General features: G+C 35.1%; 1 protein-coding gene across 2 annotated transcripts in view; it reads right to left on the minus strand.

Annotated features, from left to right (window-relative positions):
* Positions 1-18,744, minus strand: part of LOC113237904 — a 100,297-nt gene that overhangs the window by 43,819 nt on the left and 37,734 nt on the right. Inside the window, exon 3 of one of the 2 annotated variants that reach the window (XM_026474618.1) lies at positions 4,454-4,531. The exons of the other annotated variant lie outside the window; for it this stretch is intronic. Coding sequence (XP_026330403.1) covers positions 4,454-4,531 — 78 coding nt within the window. The remainder of the gene's footprint in view (positions 1-4,453; positions 4,532-18,744) is intronic. 2 annotated transcript variants of the gene reach the window in all.

Below are 18,744 nucleotides of genomic sequence, written 5' to 3' on the forward strand. Positions count from 1 at the left end.
CGATTACATTAGTTACGATAAGGAGTGCAGAATAGGTCCCCAATCCTACGAACACCTACATATGTATTTTATACCCAAATAGAACTCCTTTTATGGGCTTATGTATTTTATAGCGTAGAGGAATTTCGAAGAAGAGGAAGAAGAAGTAAAGGGTAAGAAGTTGAAGAGTAATTTTAAATAGTATTTCATGGAAAATCAAAAGAGGTATAACGAGTATTTTTAAGTAAAATGTTTTTTTTGTTCTTATTTTGTTTTTGTTTTGTGTAGTTTCTTAAGTGCCGCAGATGTTATAAAATATTGTATTGTATATTTTTGTGTGTGGTAAAATGTTGTTATTGCTTATTGTTTTGTTTCATAATCTATATATTTTGTATTATATTATGTTGATGTATGATGTATATACACAATATGTTCATGTTTTCAAAATGTATGTTTATTGTAGTGGCGTTCATTCTGTTCATTGTGGAATGTTTTCTTAGCAGCCTTCTTATCATGATGAGTGGTGACCGTTTTGGTTCTCTGCATATTTAGCTTAAGATTTTATGTAATTTATTTTCTTTTTTGTAACGACACCAAATAAATATCTTTTCTTTCATTTTTTTTTAATAAACATTATTTTTTGTTTATTTATAAATTTTTCAAGTTTATTACTTTTTTTTTTGTAATGTCAAGTGACTGGACGAACAAGTCATGCGCGTGATGGTAAGCGACACGCCTGTCCGTAACACTTACAGTGCCACAAAGAATTTAAATTGCAAAGATCTGAGGAGCACTGCCATTGCGCCCGTTACCCTGCCACGTAAGTTGACAAGTCTCATGTGCCTGTAATTTCGCCAGCGCCCTTACCCTTCAAGACCGGAACACAGTAATGCTGACATCACTGCTTGCCGGCAAAAATAGGTAAGGTGACGTTACTTCTCTGGACGAACTCTTTCTCAAGAGCTCTACTGCTACTAAATATCATAAAACATCATTATTATCGTGATATTAAATTTTCTTAATGAAATTACTCCACTAGTTTGTTATAATTATTACAAAGATCCATCACTAATAAAAATTCGTTTGAACCGGCTGGATTCGAGCCAGCGCCTTGACACAATCCGTGCTAGACGCTCTCCTAACAGAAATTCATAAGGTATGCTGGTTCGTTCCCTAGCTCAGTTGTGTGAGAGTCAAGCACGGTACACTGAAGGCGTTGACTCGGTTCCAACCGGAACGAAGGTTTCTTTAACGTTCGGTCTTTGTATTAATAATTATATTATGATAATTATTTTGACAATGATCTTAATATTTAAAAAATATCAACCCCAAAAAAATCATAAGCCAAATTGTTTTCTTTTTTTCTCTTCCTGTTTAGTTAGTATTCTCACTGTTTCGATATAACCAGTAAACACTAAGCTATCTTTATTTTTTGGTCACTTGCTGTTATTTTTGTAAACAGCCGTATCGATGTAGTAATATTGTGCTCCTCCAATTTTGTGAAAATAAAGAAACAAAAAACAAAATAAAAAAGAACAGGGTCAAAAATTAAATTAAAAAGGACGTACCGGTTTGTCATTTATAATCAAAAATTAAAGAGACAAAGCATGGATAGTAGTCGGATATATATTGGATTATTATCAAAGAAAATAAATATCTGGATAATATCTGAGATGTTTCAAGATGCACCTCAAGTTCTGTTATATTACTGAACTATAATTATCGACATTTTGAATGAAATTATGTACTTGATTGATTAGGATTAAAATTTAATAACAATCTTGAGCCGTAGCTTAACGTTTATTAATACGCGGAAATTTGGCAACTCACAGTAACTAAACTAAGTAGAACTCATTGTGAAAGAGTTCGTCCAGGGAAGTACTGCCACCTTCCCTATTTCTGCTGCCAAGCAGTAATGTGCGTGTACTGCGTTCCGGCTTAGGAGGGTAAGAGCGTTTCCGAACTACGTCCGATTCGTGTCAGTTCCGAATACGAGAAAGGACGGTTGGAAATGTTACAGGTATACGAAGTGGCATTTTATCTCTAGGTGTACTAGCGGGTATTCGCACGACTTGTTCGTCCTGGCACGTGGTATTATTTTAAAAAAAAGCGTTATCAATAAGTAACCAGTAAAGTTGACTTAAATAAATAAATAAATGATTAAATGATATTTATTTTTTAACATTTCCGTTTTGAGAAACACGACATAATTCAACGAAGAAATGGTTTATCATGGATTTATATAACTACTTGAAATATTTTTATAAGAATTTCAAGTTGCAAAAACAAAGTTAAATCGAAAGGAGGAGGTTTTGTACCTTGCCCACACGTAAAGACAGGAAGAACTATCAGTATTCTGGCCACCCTGCAACGAGGATCGATACCTATTTAATCTATTTTAGTTTTTTTTGTAGGTTATTTCGTTAGTTATGCCTTTGTTTCTTTTCTTTAACAAATATTTTAAGATATCTCATTTCTTTTCTTTAATAAACAATCAATTTTAAAGTTGTAAGATACAAGCTGTTAATATCTTAACTTTTATCATAATTTTTTTTGTATGTATGTTAGGCGATAACTCCGGTATTTGTGAACCAATTTTCATGATTCTTTTTTTGTTAGAAAGAGGGTACCTCCATAGTCTCATTTCATGTTGAAGAAAATCATACACCTCTAATGGTGGCTGATCCCTCATGAACATTCATTTTTATAAATAGCGCCTAAATTTTACTTAAGGAACAATTATTTTAATGGTTGGTTTTGCTATTCTCCAATTCAAGGCGTTTTCTCTCTCAATATACTTTGAGTAATGAGAACCGATTTTTATTATCTCCTGTGTTAAGTCCTGTATAGTGGCGAACTAGGGGATTTTTCAATAAAACTTGGCAAATAGATGTAATTCCACGTACTTTTGAGGTCGGTTTTTATAATACTCTGTACTGAGATTATTATAAAACATATGTACAAAGGAAATATAAAATAAAATGGAGTATAAAAAAAAATACATTAAACATGCAGAGTAGTATGTGCAGAGAATATAGTGAAAAACAAACAAAATAATTAAATTTCTTATGTTAATTATTTTCTAAAGGCCGTCCTTGGCAATTACTTTTCTATAATATAATTAAAATGTAAAACCTTAATACGGTTTCTAAAAAAAAAGATCGCTGAAGGCTTTCCATGAAGTGCATTAATGAATCATATATAAGAAACGCTTTGCATCAACAACCGCCTCGCATGTGAATGTTAAAAATGATAATTTCCCCTTGGTAGCATTAAACAAGCTCTCAGAACTACTAAGCATAGTGTAGAGAACGAAACAGAGACAGCCTTTATTTACAGTTAATAATTAACGTTGATTCCAATTTTACAATGTAGACTCAAGCTTCAGTTACTGCATAATTTGACATTTGAAAAGGGTACGTAAATAAAAATTTACAACCAGCCATTGTGATTTTTGATTATCACTTATTTCAGTTTTCTTATCACAGTAGGAGTTCTTTTTGTTTCCCCAATATTTAGCAACGGTTACAAAGTCAACCCAAGACCACGGAGCGTATAACCGTTGCGAAAAATCAGAAAAATGAGAAAAAGCATACAGTGAAAATAAATCTGTAATTAGTGACAAATCATTTAGTGAATGACCACGATAGTCTTAAAATGTATATCTTGATTTTTATATAACCATTGAGATTTGGGTAATTTTCAGATTAGTTTTGTACCTAATTTTGCTAGCAATTTTTATTTTTTAAATATTTCGAGTATATTATCGTAAAATATTAAATAATATTTAAGGTTATTGCACTCATATATTAAATAATGCGTCATGATAATATTCTAGAATGTTTAAATAACTAAAATTGCCACTGACATTAGGTAAAGAAAACTAGCTTAAAAATGACCCTCTTACTGGCAGCTTATACAACCTAGAGTGCTAATCGTCATTATCAACCGGTTATATGTAGGCCATAGTCCTTCACGCTAGTCCAATGCGGTTTCCGGACATTCACGTTTTCCAAAGGTCGTGAATCGTCTTCGACATGCAGCTTTTGCCACGAACGAGATGTATTGCTACTAAACATTCACAAATGTACGGAACTTAGAAATTTAAATGTTATGTACATTTTAATAAAGAAGCAATCATTCTCCGACTGGGCTACCACTGGTCTTAAAGGGTAATTTTCAAGTTAGTGTTCTCTACCTAATTTTGGTGGCAATTTTTATTATTAAGTATTCGAGTATATTATCGTGAAATATTAAATAATATTTCTGGTTTCTACACTCATATATTAAATAACGCTTCATGATAATATTCTAGAATATTTAAATAATAAAAGTTCCCATTGCAATTAGGTAAAGAATTAGCCTGAAAATTACCTAAAGTGGTATTAAAATTGTGTAAAAACAAAAGTGTCATTGTGCGTTTGCGTTGATGAACAGCCAGAAAGCGCATGCCGTACATTTCTTACAAACATACCTCCGCGAGTGGCACGCCACCCGTTGTTTTTCGCGACTAGGTTCGTGAACTTGCTGCCCCTATTGACAATACTCTGCTCTGTGAATGAAATAGACGTATTATTAGTATTGTCTGTTGCGAGGACAAGGGAAACGGCGTGTCTGCGCTGGAAATATGAAAACGTCGGTCAACATGGTCTCATGTGGTTAAATGGCCTTTGGATATTGAGTTCTATTCAATTGAATGGTTTGAAAATTGCTTCGAATGAAATTCCGTTATGATAACATGATGTTGAAGATGAGACGTCGTGACGTCATGACTTCGTTTTAGATGTATAAAGAACAAAAACATTCCATTATGTACTTTAGAAATGAAATCGTAGTTTTATAGATTTAACCTCGCGTTTATCTGTTTTCAAACAAACCATCTTTTTGGATCTTTACAGGTTCCATATTTGTTTAAAAAATCAAACATAAGCGATTTTAAAATTCGGCAAAAAGTTGTACGTACTTGTCAATTTGTTCTTAGTTACAAAATATTAATGATAAAAATATAAAGTGATCGTTCTTAAGAGTAAGTTTTGAAATACAGTAAAATTATAGATTTTTAAGACATTCGTTGTTATTCAATAAATGGTTTTTATGCAGGTTTCTTACCACCGAATTAATTTGTGTCATTTTCCCAATATTTTGGAATGATTGTATAATCCATGGTCAAGGTAGAGTGATCAGTAGGAGTTGACAGCTTTAATAAATCCTATTGTAATAAGAAGCAGTAATGTGAGCAGTACTGCGTTCAGGAGGTCTACTTGCGTTCTCTGCCCGACATCCAACCGAAATAATTACTGTGAAATAAGTAATACTCGAACAAAATTAATTACAAGACAATGTCAAGTATGAAGCTTCATTAGGATCATGCGTCTTTTAACGAAGGGGAAGAAGAAAAAACGGCAACTCATCTCTGGAGCTGTGTTATCAATATTACCGAGAGGAGTAGACCAGTGCGACGAGGACGGCTTCAAAAAAGGTGGAAAAGAAAAAGAAGTACACTAGCCGTAACCGTAGTGCCACCGTCTCGACTGGCCCCAACTATTTATTGCGTCCAGCGGTACCGACGACGTTGCTATACGTGTTACGATTTCATTACTCCACAAAGTCTGCGGATATCGTGGAATACAAACGGGAGAACGCCTATGCTGCACTGAGGGTCGAGCAGTTGGACTCCCGGCACAATTTTGTGAGAGCAATGTTGTGTTGTGCAGTCGTGAGAGTACCAACTCAACATTTGTCAGCCTTCATGAAGGGGGACCTTTGGCCGAACGGTGTCATGTTCCGCCGTTTCCGTGGACGGTTACCGGACACCCACATTGCGTCACACATCGCGGTCCTTACGTGTAAATAAACGAATAGTGTTAGTGTTTTATTACATTACTATGTATATTAGTCTATAAGGTATCTATATGGGTCTTTTGTAACCTGAACATAAATAAATAATTAAATAACAATAATTTGGTCGAGTATCACTTAATTGTTTCGGACGGATGTTAAATGGAGAACGAGAGTACAGGGCCAGGTTTAAAAAAGTACTAGTAAAATTACATGGAGCTGGGACTGAATGTGTCAGGGTGACGGGCCTTAATAAACCTATAAAGATTTCCCCACCGTCAAAAAAAAAAAAAAAAAAAGGGTGACGGGCGCACAGTGGTAGTATATATCATAATAAAATAGGCTATGCTTTTTGTGTTGTCCTGTGATGTTGCAACTGTGTGCTTTGTTTTAGATAAACCCGCTTCGAGTCTCAAAGACAGCAGTAAGGGTCAAAATTATATTTGAAAACAAATCAACTCCTCCCGTGTAGAGGCTACCTACGACGTGACATTGGCGTAATTGTGAAAGACACAAAACAAGCCACTAATTAATAAAGAAGAAGAAGTATCATAATAAAAGCTAACGATAATCACATGAAATTGTCATTTTTTTATAGCCTTATTTATCCCACACAATAATAAATAGAATACGTATAGTTTATTATTTGCTTATTGTGTTTGTTATCACGGTTAGTATATCGTCTTATTTACAGTTAATAGTGTTATATGTAACCGCTACCTTTAGCGGTGAAAGCCTCCAAGTTCTGCCAACAGACTCTGTCTTGTGCTACTCTTGGCCATAGCGTTGCTGCTGCTTTTTTTAAAATAGCAATTGCAATGTCACTCAGAGCTTGAAATTACAAAGATCTGAAGGACGCTGCCGCTGCACCTATCACCCTGAGACATAAGTTGAGAAGTACCGTGTGCCTGTAATTTCACCAGTACCCTTTACCCTTCAAAACAGGAACGCAGTAATGTTCACATTGCTGCTTGGCGGCAGAAATAGGTAAGATAGCAGTAGTTTCCTGGACGAACTCTTTCACAAGGAGCTCTTTCTTAACTTTTCTTATAAAGCTTAATTAATTGAATAATTGGTTGATTAATTGGTACCCAGATCATGACTGTCTGTGACTCTTTGAATATGGCTAGATTACATAGTTTGTCACGCGGGGTCTTGCCTAATAATGATAGAAACGTTCCGTCCACATGAATTTTATTGTAGAAGGTATGAATAATAAAGTAGCGAAAAGGTGCAGGAAAAGGAGAAAAAGAGAGGAGAAAAGAAAAGCACAAAAGGGTCTGTATTCGTATATAATATTGCTGCTTTTTCACGCGATACCTGCAGCCGTAGACGCATACCACACCCAGAGGTGCCGGTGATGATTTTATACCGATTTATCGGATATCGAGTTATAACAGGTAAAAGAACTAATATTAATTGCTATTTCAGTAACTACTCTAGCAAACTATAAAGTCTTTAATGCCTAGGTCTGTCATTTAAAAAGAATAAACAACTTCAAAAATACGTCACAACAATCGTGTGTGTTATTGTTTGGGCTGGTGATTGCGGTGTTTATTTATTGAAAACATACCGTAAGTAGCGTTTTTTAAGTTTACCCTGAATATAAATGTTTATAAACTATACTTTAAGGAGTAATTTCATGGTAGAACCACTCAAAAGGAATATTATCATATTTATCCAAGTACACCAAAAAATTCATTAGTGCTTCTTAAGTGCAGGATTTGCGGTGTATTACTGCATTTTATTTCAGATGTTTTTGTTGGTAGTACGAAGGGTATTTATTTAGCAATGCAGAATAATAATTTTTATTTATAAAAACTTGTATTTAAACTGAATACTTTTCTAATTTGCGAAACCAAATAGCCGCCATTTTGCGGTAGGAGGAGCGCATCGCGTGAGCGGATAAGCAGTAACGTTTACATGATTGAAAATGAAGGACACGTCTTTTCTCTTCGTGAATTTTGTAAGGAGTAACGTTGGAACGAAGCAAGTAAGAATGACAAAGAAAAATAATTAAAGAACGATTCAAAATTTTAAAAGTAAGTGGCCAGAACCAGATAAAAGATTTATAAACAGACAATGAAAGAGGTAGCATCGTCACAAGTTTATGAAATTTGAACTATTTTCAAATGTAATTCTCATGACCCAAATTACTCTGTACGAATATCGTGCTCGAACCTACCTCAACAAACACGTCATTATAATTACACGTCACTAGGGGCTAAACAATTTCAACTCCACGAACTGTGTACTTAAAACTCGTTTAATTAATAAAGCCAACGGTCACAAGCGATACCGTAAATATTATTTATATTAACTAGAATGATTTATATATTTATTTTATTGAATATCAGGTTTTTATTACCATGATGTTCATATTTTTTTGTTAAAATACCCCACTGTATTGTTATTGTTGTATTATTGTGTGTTCCTCCTTCGGTCGACTAGAAGGTCCGGAGCACTACATTTTTATGTCGTTGATATTCCACCTATTCGCATTAACGAACGTTTTGCTTCCTTCTTTCTGATGCGTATTTCCGGAAAAGTACAATTTGGGGCTATTCAACGCTAGAGTGAATAGGCATTTTTTAGGCAAACGCGTCACATCGTAGCGTAACATCAGGTGAGATTGTGGCCAAGCGTGTGTCTATTATATATTTAAAAAAAATGTACTTTAGCCCAATTCGATGTAGAATAAAGGTCAACAAACAAAAACATAAATGGATTTTAGGGTTTTCAACTCAACGTGTTTTACACAATTTCTATATTTTCCCCCGAAATTCGATTAAGCTATTGATAATACTAATCTTAAAGTCATGCCTGTGATGAATTTTGTTCAATAGAGTTTCATATAATTGTGAAATAGATGTCAAAGTGATTTGAAACTAACATAAAAATTATCAGCAATTAATTATTTATAAGACTGTCATCCCTATTGATTTTTTGATTGAAATGAGAGATTGCAAACATTACTTGTTCGAATAGTACTTCAATTTCTGAATCGGAAATAGATGATGGATGAGATATATAACAAATTAATATAGAATAAAATCTTACAATTTTGTTTGTTTTCATGTACCACTACTTACTATTTATCAGGAAGTATTAAGGCTGCGGGGAAGAAGGTTCTAAAAACTCTCACTAGATATCCATAGAATCCAGTACAAATATCTTTAACAAAAACACATAGGAAAATTTTGACAACTCGATAACTTGCCCTGTAGCTCAGTTGGTTAGAGCAGCGCTACGGTGCAGCGTGGTCATGGGTTCAAGTCCCATCGGGTTGAAGAAATTTTTCTGTGTTTGATCTTTGTATTAATAATCATAACTAATCAAATCAAATCAAATCAAATCATTTATTTCTTTGTGATGGAGTTATTGGAGTTATTTTAGAACTAATGGAGTTATTTTACAAAACAACTCAATAATACAGTATTATTAAAGAGTAGAAATAACTGCCTCCGTGGCCGAACGGTTACCATGCCGGACTGCCACGCAGAGGTCCCAGGTTCGATTCCCGGGCCGAAGGAAATATTTGCATGACCTACATTTATTTCTTTCGTGAGTTTGGGTGTAATTTGCAGTTCTCTATGTGTGTCCATGGCACCCACGATACAGAGTTTCCCTAGTACGGGGCTATGTTGAGCGTGAGCATTATAGCGCCAGTTATTATGTACATATTTAAATTCTAATTACGCGAGCAGGGCGTGGGCAGATCTAGTCGAAATAATGAGCATTAAAAAAATGTACATGGCTGCCGAGCAACGTTTCATTATTAAACATTGTACATCAAATTTGAGTAGAGACAGTTTGGTGTTATTATTGATACAAAGATCGAACAAAAGCAAAGAAAAATTCTTCGATTCGACTGGATATGCCCCCGGCACCTGTTTGCCAGACCGGGGCTAACTCCACTACCAAATGAGCTACACCACTACGAAATATCTACCATGGTTTTCATTTGAACCAAATTTAACTAGGTAAGGTTCTTGTTATAAGTAAGCCACTATTATTCATAGTTCAAATTAAAAGAATAATTTGTTACTTGAAAGGAATTAATCTTTACAATTAACCCTTTTTATCGGCATCCCAAAAAATATGTATTTGTGTATAAAAATGTATTTTTTTCACATTACATTGCCAGATAAGGCAAGCAAGTTTTAAAACTTGTTGTTTACTTATTTTTAATAACAAAATAATATCTGCATAAAGCAAAATACACTATCTACAATATTTAAAGTACTTTCCCTGCATGTCCCACTGTCGTGTAACGGCATGTATATCTGATTCAATAAATTAAACTAAAAATGTAAACAACCACCAACACAAAACAGTGAACGTTACACTCGGACACATACAGTCGGAATCCCATTTCGAAATTCTGATTCGCAATTCCGTATGGTGGGTTGTGCATTTGGAATTCCGCATGGAAAATAACCGTTCCAAACTCAAGTCTTCCATAATTTTGTGGGGTCGCAACAGACAGTCGTAAATTCCATACGTATTTTCGCTGCGAGAAAAATTGGACTCAATGGTCTCTCAGCTCTGAGTCTTGTTATTCCGAACGAAAATAAACGTATATGTGTGATATACATACGGAATCTCGAATCGATGTTCCGAAACGGAATTCCGACTGTGTGTGACCGGCCCAAAAAGTATAATAGTATATGCTATACACATTTTTTGAGCAGAGACGGACGTATCTGCCAGTATTTTATGTTTGATATTTAAAATAACAATAATTGTTGCTGTGCCAACGCTGTCTTAGCTCTTTTCGGACTTTGTGTTTTGTGATGTTACGTGCGACCTTGTGCTTCTTTCAAAGTACAAAGAATGAATATAGCCCGATCTTCAGAAGTACGATGACGCTCCTTGGATGACGCTTGTTAATTATTTAGAAACTAAGAAATTTCTATCGACGTCTCAATTTGGGTTCAGAACAGGGCTATCGATGAACGACGCAGTTGATGAACTGACTGATTACATTGTAAGAAATTTGGACTCGAAGAATAAATGTTTAGCTATCTTCCTTGACCTCGCAAAAGCCTTTAACACTGTGAACATACCAATACTTTGAAACAAGTTAGAAGTACTTGGAATTACAGGAATGCAGCTCAAATTTTTACAGGACTATCTTTCTGACAGAAAACAACGCGTGACGGTTAACAAAATAACGAGTGACGAATTACCGATTGAATATGGCGTTCCTCAAGGAAGCATATTAGGATCAATCCTATACCTTGTCTATATTAACCAACTATGCGCTCTTCCTTCTCTGGTGGCAAGATCATATCTTACGCCGATGATACAGTCTTATTATTCAGAAACATTCTCACAAGCTCAATTTTAACTCAGTAACCGAGTGGCTCAGAGCGAATGCCCTTACACTGAATACTAGCAAAACTAAATATATGACTTTCTCATACAATATCTCCTCATAACCTCCTGAGAATGCTTTTCTCACCATTGTACAAGCCCTCGAACTCATCTAAACCTCTGTGCTTATCCAAAACTGGACAGCACAAACGACATTAAATATTTAGGTGTCATAATTGACAAACATCTTAATTTCAAACACCATATTGTAGCGTTCTTCTAGAGTTCGAAAATTGATATATGTTTTTAAAAATTTCTCAAATCAGTGTATTTAGCCTTCTGTCAATCATTGCTACTTTACTGCGTTACATCCTGGGGCGGTGCACATTCCACACAGGCCACACTGGAAGGAGCGCAGAGAGCTGTTCTTAGAGTCATCAACTTCCGTCCTTTCGATTATCCAACCCGCAAACTCCTAAACGAGTGCGATGTCCTCTCGGTTCGGCAACTGTGTATCCAACAAATAATTTTGAAAAAGCACTAAATTACTCCATTTGATTCCGTTACTTTAACTAACCAAAGACGATTCGATACCTTTTCATCTCGTGCGCAACTCCGCACAGCACTCGCATAGATTCTTTTACTTTCTTGGTACATTCCTATACTTTAAATTAAATTCTAATTTGCATTATTTCGCCATGAATAAAAAAGAATATAAAAGGACCGTCAAATTGTGTCTTAAGAGTAAGTCTTACAATGAAACAGAGGACTTGCTGGAAGTTGTTTCATAATTAAAATTTGTTGTTTTATATAGGTAACCATTAATTTATAACTAAAAGAAAGATGCCTAAAATACAGGTATACATTTATTTAGTTTAGGCATCGCAATTATACATTAGATGCTAACATTAAAATGTATAGTTTTACTATGAAGAATGTATAATTTAGATTCTCTTGTTAATGTTTATTTGAATTCTATGATAGCTTTATTTACATTTGTTTTACTTATATTGTATTAGATTAAGTTATACTAAAATAAATTTATCTTATCTTATTGTAATTCCTATCTTATCATGCTAGCAAACGACTTTTTCGTCCCGTCACTTGATATTATAAAAAAAAAGTAAATAAAAAGATAATAATTTACAAACAGATCAAACATCTATTAACCTGTTTGTAAATTATTAGCTGAGAACAGTCCCGAATAAACATATAAACAAAAATAATAAAACGCTTTCTCAGGTCAGTCCATTCGTTTGGGAGCTACGATGCCACAAAAAACATACAGACAGACCCATACAAAGTCTTTAAACTCAAGACTCCCCATTGCATGCGTTGGAAGTTAATTAAATTAAATTATTATAAAAATTGCCGGTATAATTCATGTCAATTAGTCCCAGCTTTGTTCATTAAGCGAGCTTAACCTACTCGCGGTGTTCGTGAAGTTTAATTATAACCTTTATTAATAATACAAGAAACTCAATAAAACTCTAACTAGATAATTAAAGTTATAATATTAAAAACAATGTTTTTTTTTAAAGCATACTTAAATGAATTACACGTATTACAGTTGATACCCCAACACAAAAGATATTTGACCTCCTAAGAGCGTTTGTGCACTACGTGTCCGACTCGTATCAGGGGTCTACTCTCTATCTCCGTCCGAAACAATTACTGCCAAATAAGCAATACTTGACCAAATGAAAAGACGCGTGATGCGAATGAAGCTTCATACTTGATACTAGTCTTTTAATTTTGTCGAACATTACTTATTTGACAGTAATTGTTTCAGACGGATGTCGGACGGATATCGAGAGTAGACCCCCTGTTCCGAATCCGAGAAATGACCGTCCGAAACGTCACAGGGATCACTTTATCTCTAGGTATACAAGCGGAATTAATACGAATCGGATGTAGTTAGCAAACGCGCTAACCGTCTTATTGATTTTGAGTACATCAGTGTGAAGAAAGGTGTTAAACAAACTAACCCCTAATTTGCATCATTAGTTAATAACGTTTCAAGAAATCTTTGAAGAATTTGATCTTTAATGACATAAATATAAATTGCAATCGAAAGCTGGAATTCCTTGACACTTTTCTGTTGAATGCGTAAGAAGGGTCTCAGAAACAAAAAGTCACTTCTAGCTGAGCAGGTATCTTAGAACATCGACTGTACATTCATTAAATTCTTCCTCAGTGTACACTCACAGGGAAATTTGGTATAAAATACTTAGTTTCACCAAATGGTAGTATGTAGGGCTTACAACGTTATGTAGATACTTCTATATTTATTACATAATGGAGTTGTGTATGTATTTTTCACGTACATACATGCGTTATTTTATTATTAATATCTACGTGCGTATTAGTTATATATTGATATTCATGAACTATTAATGTCAATGTTCTTTTTTTCTCTCACTTTCTTCCTCGTATTGTTTTTCGTTTAACAGAGGCAGGATTACATTATTTTAGTTAACTTTGTTTATTTTTAATTTTGTTTTATTCTTAATATTTTACGTCCATTGTCAGTAATTATTTTAGTGGATAACTGTAATTGGCCTATTAAAAAAGTGCTAAACGTATGTTACGGTTAAAATTATATTAGGGCTGGTGTTATCCCAAATAAGACAATATTAAATCGTTAAAATTTTCGTAAAGCAAACCTATTTAATATGCCGTTTCTTTTTTAAAACTGTTTTATCGACAGCTAAAATACTTTTCTTAAGAACTCTTCGGCCCCATCGGCCATCTGTTCTGCTAGCAATGTGCGCTGCCCATTGCCAGTTAAGTTTTGCAATTCTTTGGGCTATGTCGGTTGCTCTAGTTCCCTTGTGGATATCCTCATTACTAATTCGATCTCGCAACGAAACTCCGAGCATAGTCCTTTCAATTACCCTTTAAGTGACCTCGAGCCTTCTTATGAGGCCCATAGCGAGCGACACTGGCAGCAACTGCGAGTGTAGAGTTTCCGATCTTCATGGGAGATGGCTGTAAATGGTTATTCGACATATCTTCGTCTTGTCCATGTTCATTTTAAGATCGACTCTTTCGGAGGCTCTACAGAGGTCATCGAGCATTGTACTGAGGTCCTCCATTGTCTCAGCCATTACCATATCATCGGCGAAACGATGGTGAGTGATTTACTCGAGTGGCGACCGCGGAGAGGATAATCCGCTGGATGCAAGCGGCATGGGATAGGTCTTTGTGGCATTTTTTGCAGGAGACCTGTGACTAATAGTGGACGTCTTTTGGCTGAAATGATGATGATGAAATGACTTTTGACTCTTTTAGATATATCTTTCGTATATAATCCAGTACCCTCATGTATCTATGTAGTGAAAGTAAATATTTACAATGAAGAGATCGCACGTTATATAGACCATTAAACGGGGTATTAATAAGTTGTACAAACATTACTTCATGGGCAAGCTTATAGCCAAGATGGAGTTTGGTAAATTTTCATCTTAATTTTTGTGAAACTTTTTACCGCAAAATATGCTATGTAGGAATCTATTCTTTTAACAGGATAATAATTGGATAGGATCCACAGTACTATATAAATATACTGTATCTTTGGAGTAAACAGGCCATCTGCGAAATGACAACATTTCAGGAAAGATGTTTATAGACAACGACATCTAGTGGAGAAAAAAGAATCTTATATTTTTATTTCAAGGTGACTCGGCCAGTCGAGCAGCTTACAATGGTTTGTTTTCGAGACACTGTATCTACATACATAAAAGAAGTTTCTAAAAAGAATTGTATACAACCTGTACCACTGCCTTTTTCAATAATAAATGAAAAAATAAATTCAATTTGAATTAAAAACAAAATATCTTCTTACGTTCTACTTATTTTTTAAAAATTCTTTAACGTCGTAGCCGTAGGTAACATTTTTGTAAAGGATATTTTTAACTTTTTATGAAATAATTACACCTTTTTCTATATTTTTTACATAATCTGTTATCTCGTTATATATTTTTATTGACATAGAATATTAATGTTAGAATAATAATTGCGATTTTGTACCCTTGTTGTAATAAAACCATATCTGCAAAATTACAAATTATTTTTTTACGATACCAAATGACTGGTTGAACAAATCGTGGGCTTGATGGTTACACGCCTGAGGGCCACTGCCACTGCACCCGTTACCTTGAGACGTAAAGTTAAGAATTCCCATGTGGTTGTAGTTTCGCTAGCACACTTACCTTGATAGCGCCATCTTTTGGCTTTCATTTCGTCAGGTTATAGTTTATATCTATGGTACAAGGTGATCATATTGTTATCCGCTCACGCGATGCGCTCCTCCTACCGCAAAATGGCGGCTATTTGGTTTCGCAAATTAGAAAAGCATTCAGTTTAAATACAAGTTTTTATAAATAAAAATTATTAGTCTGCATTGCTAAATAAATACCCTTCGTACTACTAACAAAAACATCTCAAATAAAATGCAGTAATACACCGCAAATCCTGCACTTAAAAAGCACTAATGAAATTTTTGGTGTACTTGGATAAATATGATAATATTCCATTTGAGTGGTTCTAACGTTTACAATGAAATTACTCCATAGGTAAAAATAACCCTCAATAAGCAAAAATACTTTTGACTTTATGATCACATATGGTTTTATTATATCAAGCACGGGTACAATGCTAAATAAATATTAGACAACACCACACACGTTGCTCTGATCCCAAAGTAAGTAACTAAAGCACTTGTGTCATGGATATCGGAAACACCGATAGTACCACAAACACCCAGACCCGAGACAACAGACAAAACTCAGTTTTCTTCATTGTCGCGGCCAGCGATCGAACCCGGGACCACAGAGATGGCGATAACATGAAAACCGGTGTACAAGCCACTTGACTACGGAGCCCGTAAATAAAAAATCAACGCAGAGTTGTGATATTACACTGGATAGGCGTTTCTCTTCTATTAAACTCTTTAGGTTCAACATCATCATCATTTTAGGTATAAGAGCGGTTACACACGGCGACTTTCAGCAGCGATGCAAACGCGATGCAGTACCTACTCGTCTACCTTTACACTTACGCGCGATTTTAAACAGCGATGAAAGCGCGCGACTGCATCGACACAAACGCACGATTGCATCACTGCACTTGGGATTTATAGGCGATAGCATCAATGCAATCGCGCGTTTCACGAACGCGCGTTTGCGTAACCACTCTAAACCACACTTATCGACGCGGAATCGGCTTGTGGCGATCATGTTTTAACTACACTATTCGCCGCCGACGCAGACGTACGAGCGCGATCGGAAGTTCGCAGTAAGCAGATTGGTTGCCGATCTATTTATATTAAACGCATGACGTCTTTTTCGCTCTTATTGCGTGGACATAAAGATTTTTCTAACCGGCTTAATGCTCTTCCGCGTCGAAAAGTGTGGTTTATCCCTTAACCAAAGACGTTCACAGGCCGAAGTTCGTAGTCCTATGTGTAGCCTCCCTCAAATATGGCGATCTTACGTTGTTCGCATTGAACGGATTGCCATAATCTTCACCAACGCTTCGCCAAGTTGTAGGTGAACAACCCACGCAGCAATTTCTCCGTGAACCTTTCGGTCTAATAGGTCATCTATTCCGTTGTTCCAGCTATATACATACACCTGCCCATTCTTTACATTATTCATCTATTTCAGTAGGTATAAGACTTACGGTACAAACTGTACACGATGATAATGCAATACGAATTCATATCTCCTATTTTATAAAGTACTGTTTTCAATGTACTATATATATTATATATCAGTCTCTATGTACTTTAACGCTCATGCCCAGTATACCATAACCGCAAATCTGTTCTTCAAATACGTATTTAAATTAACGTTTGTCTTTTCAATTACATTTTGACGTAAGTATACGAGTACGCTAGAGAGAAATCATGAAAATCTGTTAATATACGTTCTGTGATATAAATATGTTTTACAGCATCGTGACTTTTGTGATGGAAGTGTCGTTTCCGGCAAAGTCCTCGCTAGGGAGCTTTCAGCAGCGGTAGTACAACAGAATAACTTGCGCGTAAAGCGACTTAGAAGCGACTAGACTTGTTTATTTATTTATATATAATGCGTAGGTACATATACAGTTATTGACATCCATCAATCATTTATTCGTTTACTAAATACACAATTATGTTTAAATGTCATTGATGTAAAATTTAGAATCATACAAATTAATTAAAATACACCGTCAAATGAATTATTAGAAATTAAAATAAAAGAGTGAAACAATGATAACATGCCAAGACAAGAAGTATATAAAACTATGATGAGTCAAAATTAACTATTTAAAACTATAAATAAAAATGTAAAAATAAGGTATTTAATTAATAACTTTTATACGAATAGTAAAAAATAGGGTTACCATAACTGGTTGATGACTTTACCATCTCAGTTACTGGCCACTGGGCCATGGGACCTATAAAGGGCTCGATACGTTGGTTTGTTTGAAAAAACAAGTACACGCATTTTGGATCCAAAAAAATAGTTTCATTTCCTACGTGCAACAATCGCGAAAACCTTAGAACTCGATATCTTACATATTACTATAAAGATTGAACAGAAAGAAAAACCGTTCGATCTGATAGGACCGCGCTGCGGCGTCGCAACGGAATATGCCTAAGTAATTTGAGGACGCAACGTCAGCACTGAGCAGTGATGAAAAGTGCCAAACGCCGGGTATACGCCACCCTGGCACATGGCGTTACGTTGCGGTCGAGCTGGTCACGCGGACGTCGCCCGTATCGACACTATGCGTGCGTTCGCAAACCACTGACTCTCGAAAGACGCTATTGTGGGTGTCTCTTAGGGCAACCACTCTAATAACTATATTATATACCATAGTAGCAAAATATCATAGTAGTCATTACAATCAATATTCGCTACTAGTTGGCAATTACTTGTATCCAACACAAGACACACGTTTGCGCGGCGCCTTAGAAAGTGATGTGATTTTTGTATCACCAAGTAAGTATATACGTGTAGGCTAGGTATACCCAAAAACATTCAACGAGTTACGAGTCCTATATAAAGACATGTTCAGGTTGCTCTTGGGATTGCCCAGGTGCTGCAGTCCTTTGGATTTATGTTTGAATGCACACATTGACTGCTTTTACGCTCTAATGCGTAAAACAAATTGTGTTAGTAAGACGCAGAATGCTGGGAGTCCCTTTAGCATACTGAGGACACTAGCCGAGAGACCGGCAAAGGCATTGGATATTGGCTATGTTAAAAATCCTCATGCTGAACGTGTGTATTTTATGAATTATTTTCTTATTTTTAATTTTTTTAAATAATATTACTAGAATTAATCAATGAAAAATATTATATTTATATATAACGTCACAAAATTGGCTACACAAAGAAGAGTTAAATAAAGTAGATAGAATGGTTAATAAATTATTACAATACCGTGTACAAAACGAAATAAAACAAAAATAAATTAAAATAATTACGTGCATTATTGTCGTTTGAATTAAATCTCTATTTTGTTATTTTTTGCCTTTTAGTACAGTGACTGTTTGTAGTTTCTGAAGTTGCTTGATTTTTTTCAGTTTGTTTTATTAATATATTAATTGAT

Source organism: Hyposmocoma kahamanoa, unplaced genomic scaffold (genome assembly GCF_003589595.1).
Source record: "Hyposmocoma kahamanoa isolate Upper Pololo Valley unplaced genomic scaffold, ASM358959v1 94, whole genome shotgun sequence".
Lineage (NCBI taxonomy): Eukaryota > Metazoa > Arthropoda > Insecta > Lepidoptera > Cosmopterigidae > Hyposmocoma > Hyposmocoma kahamanoa.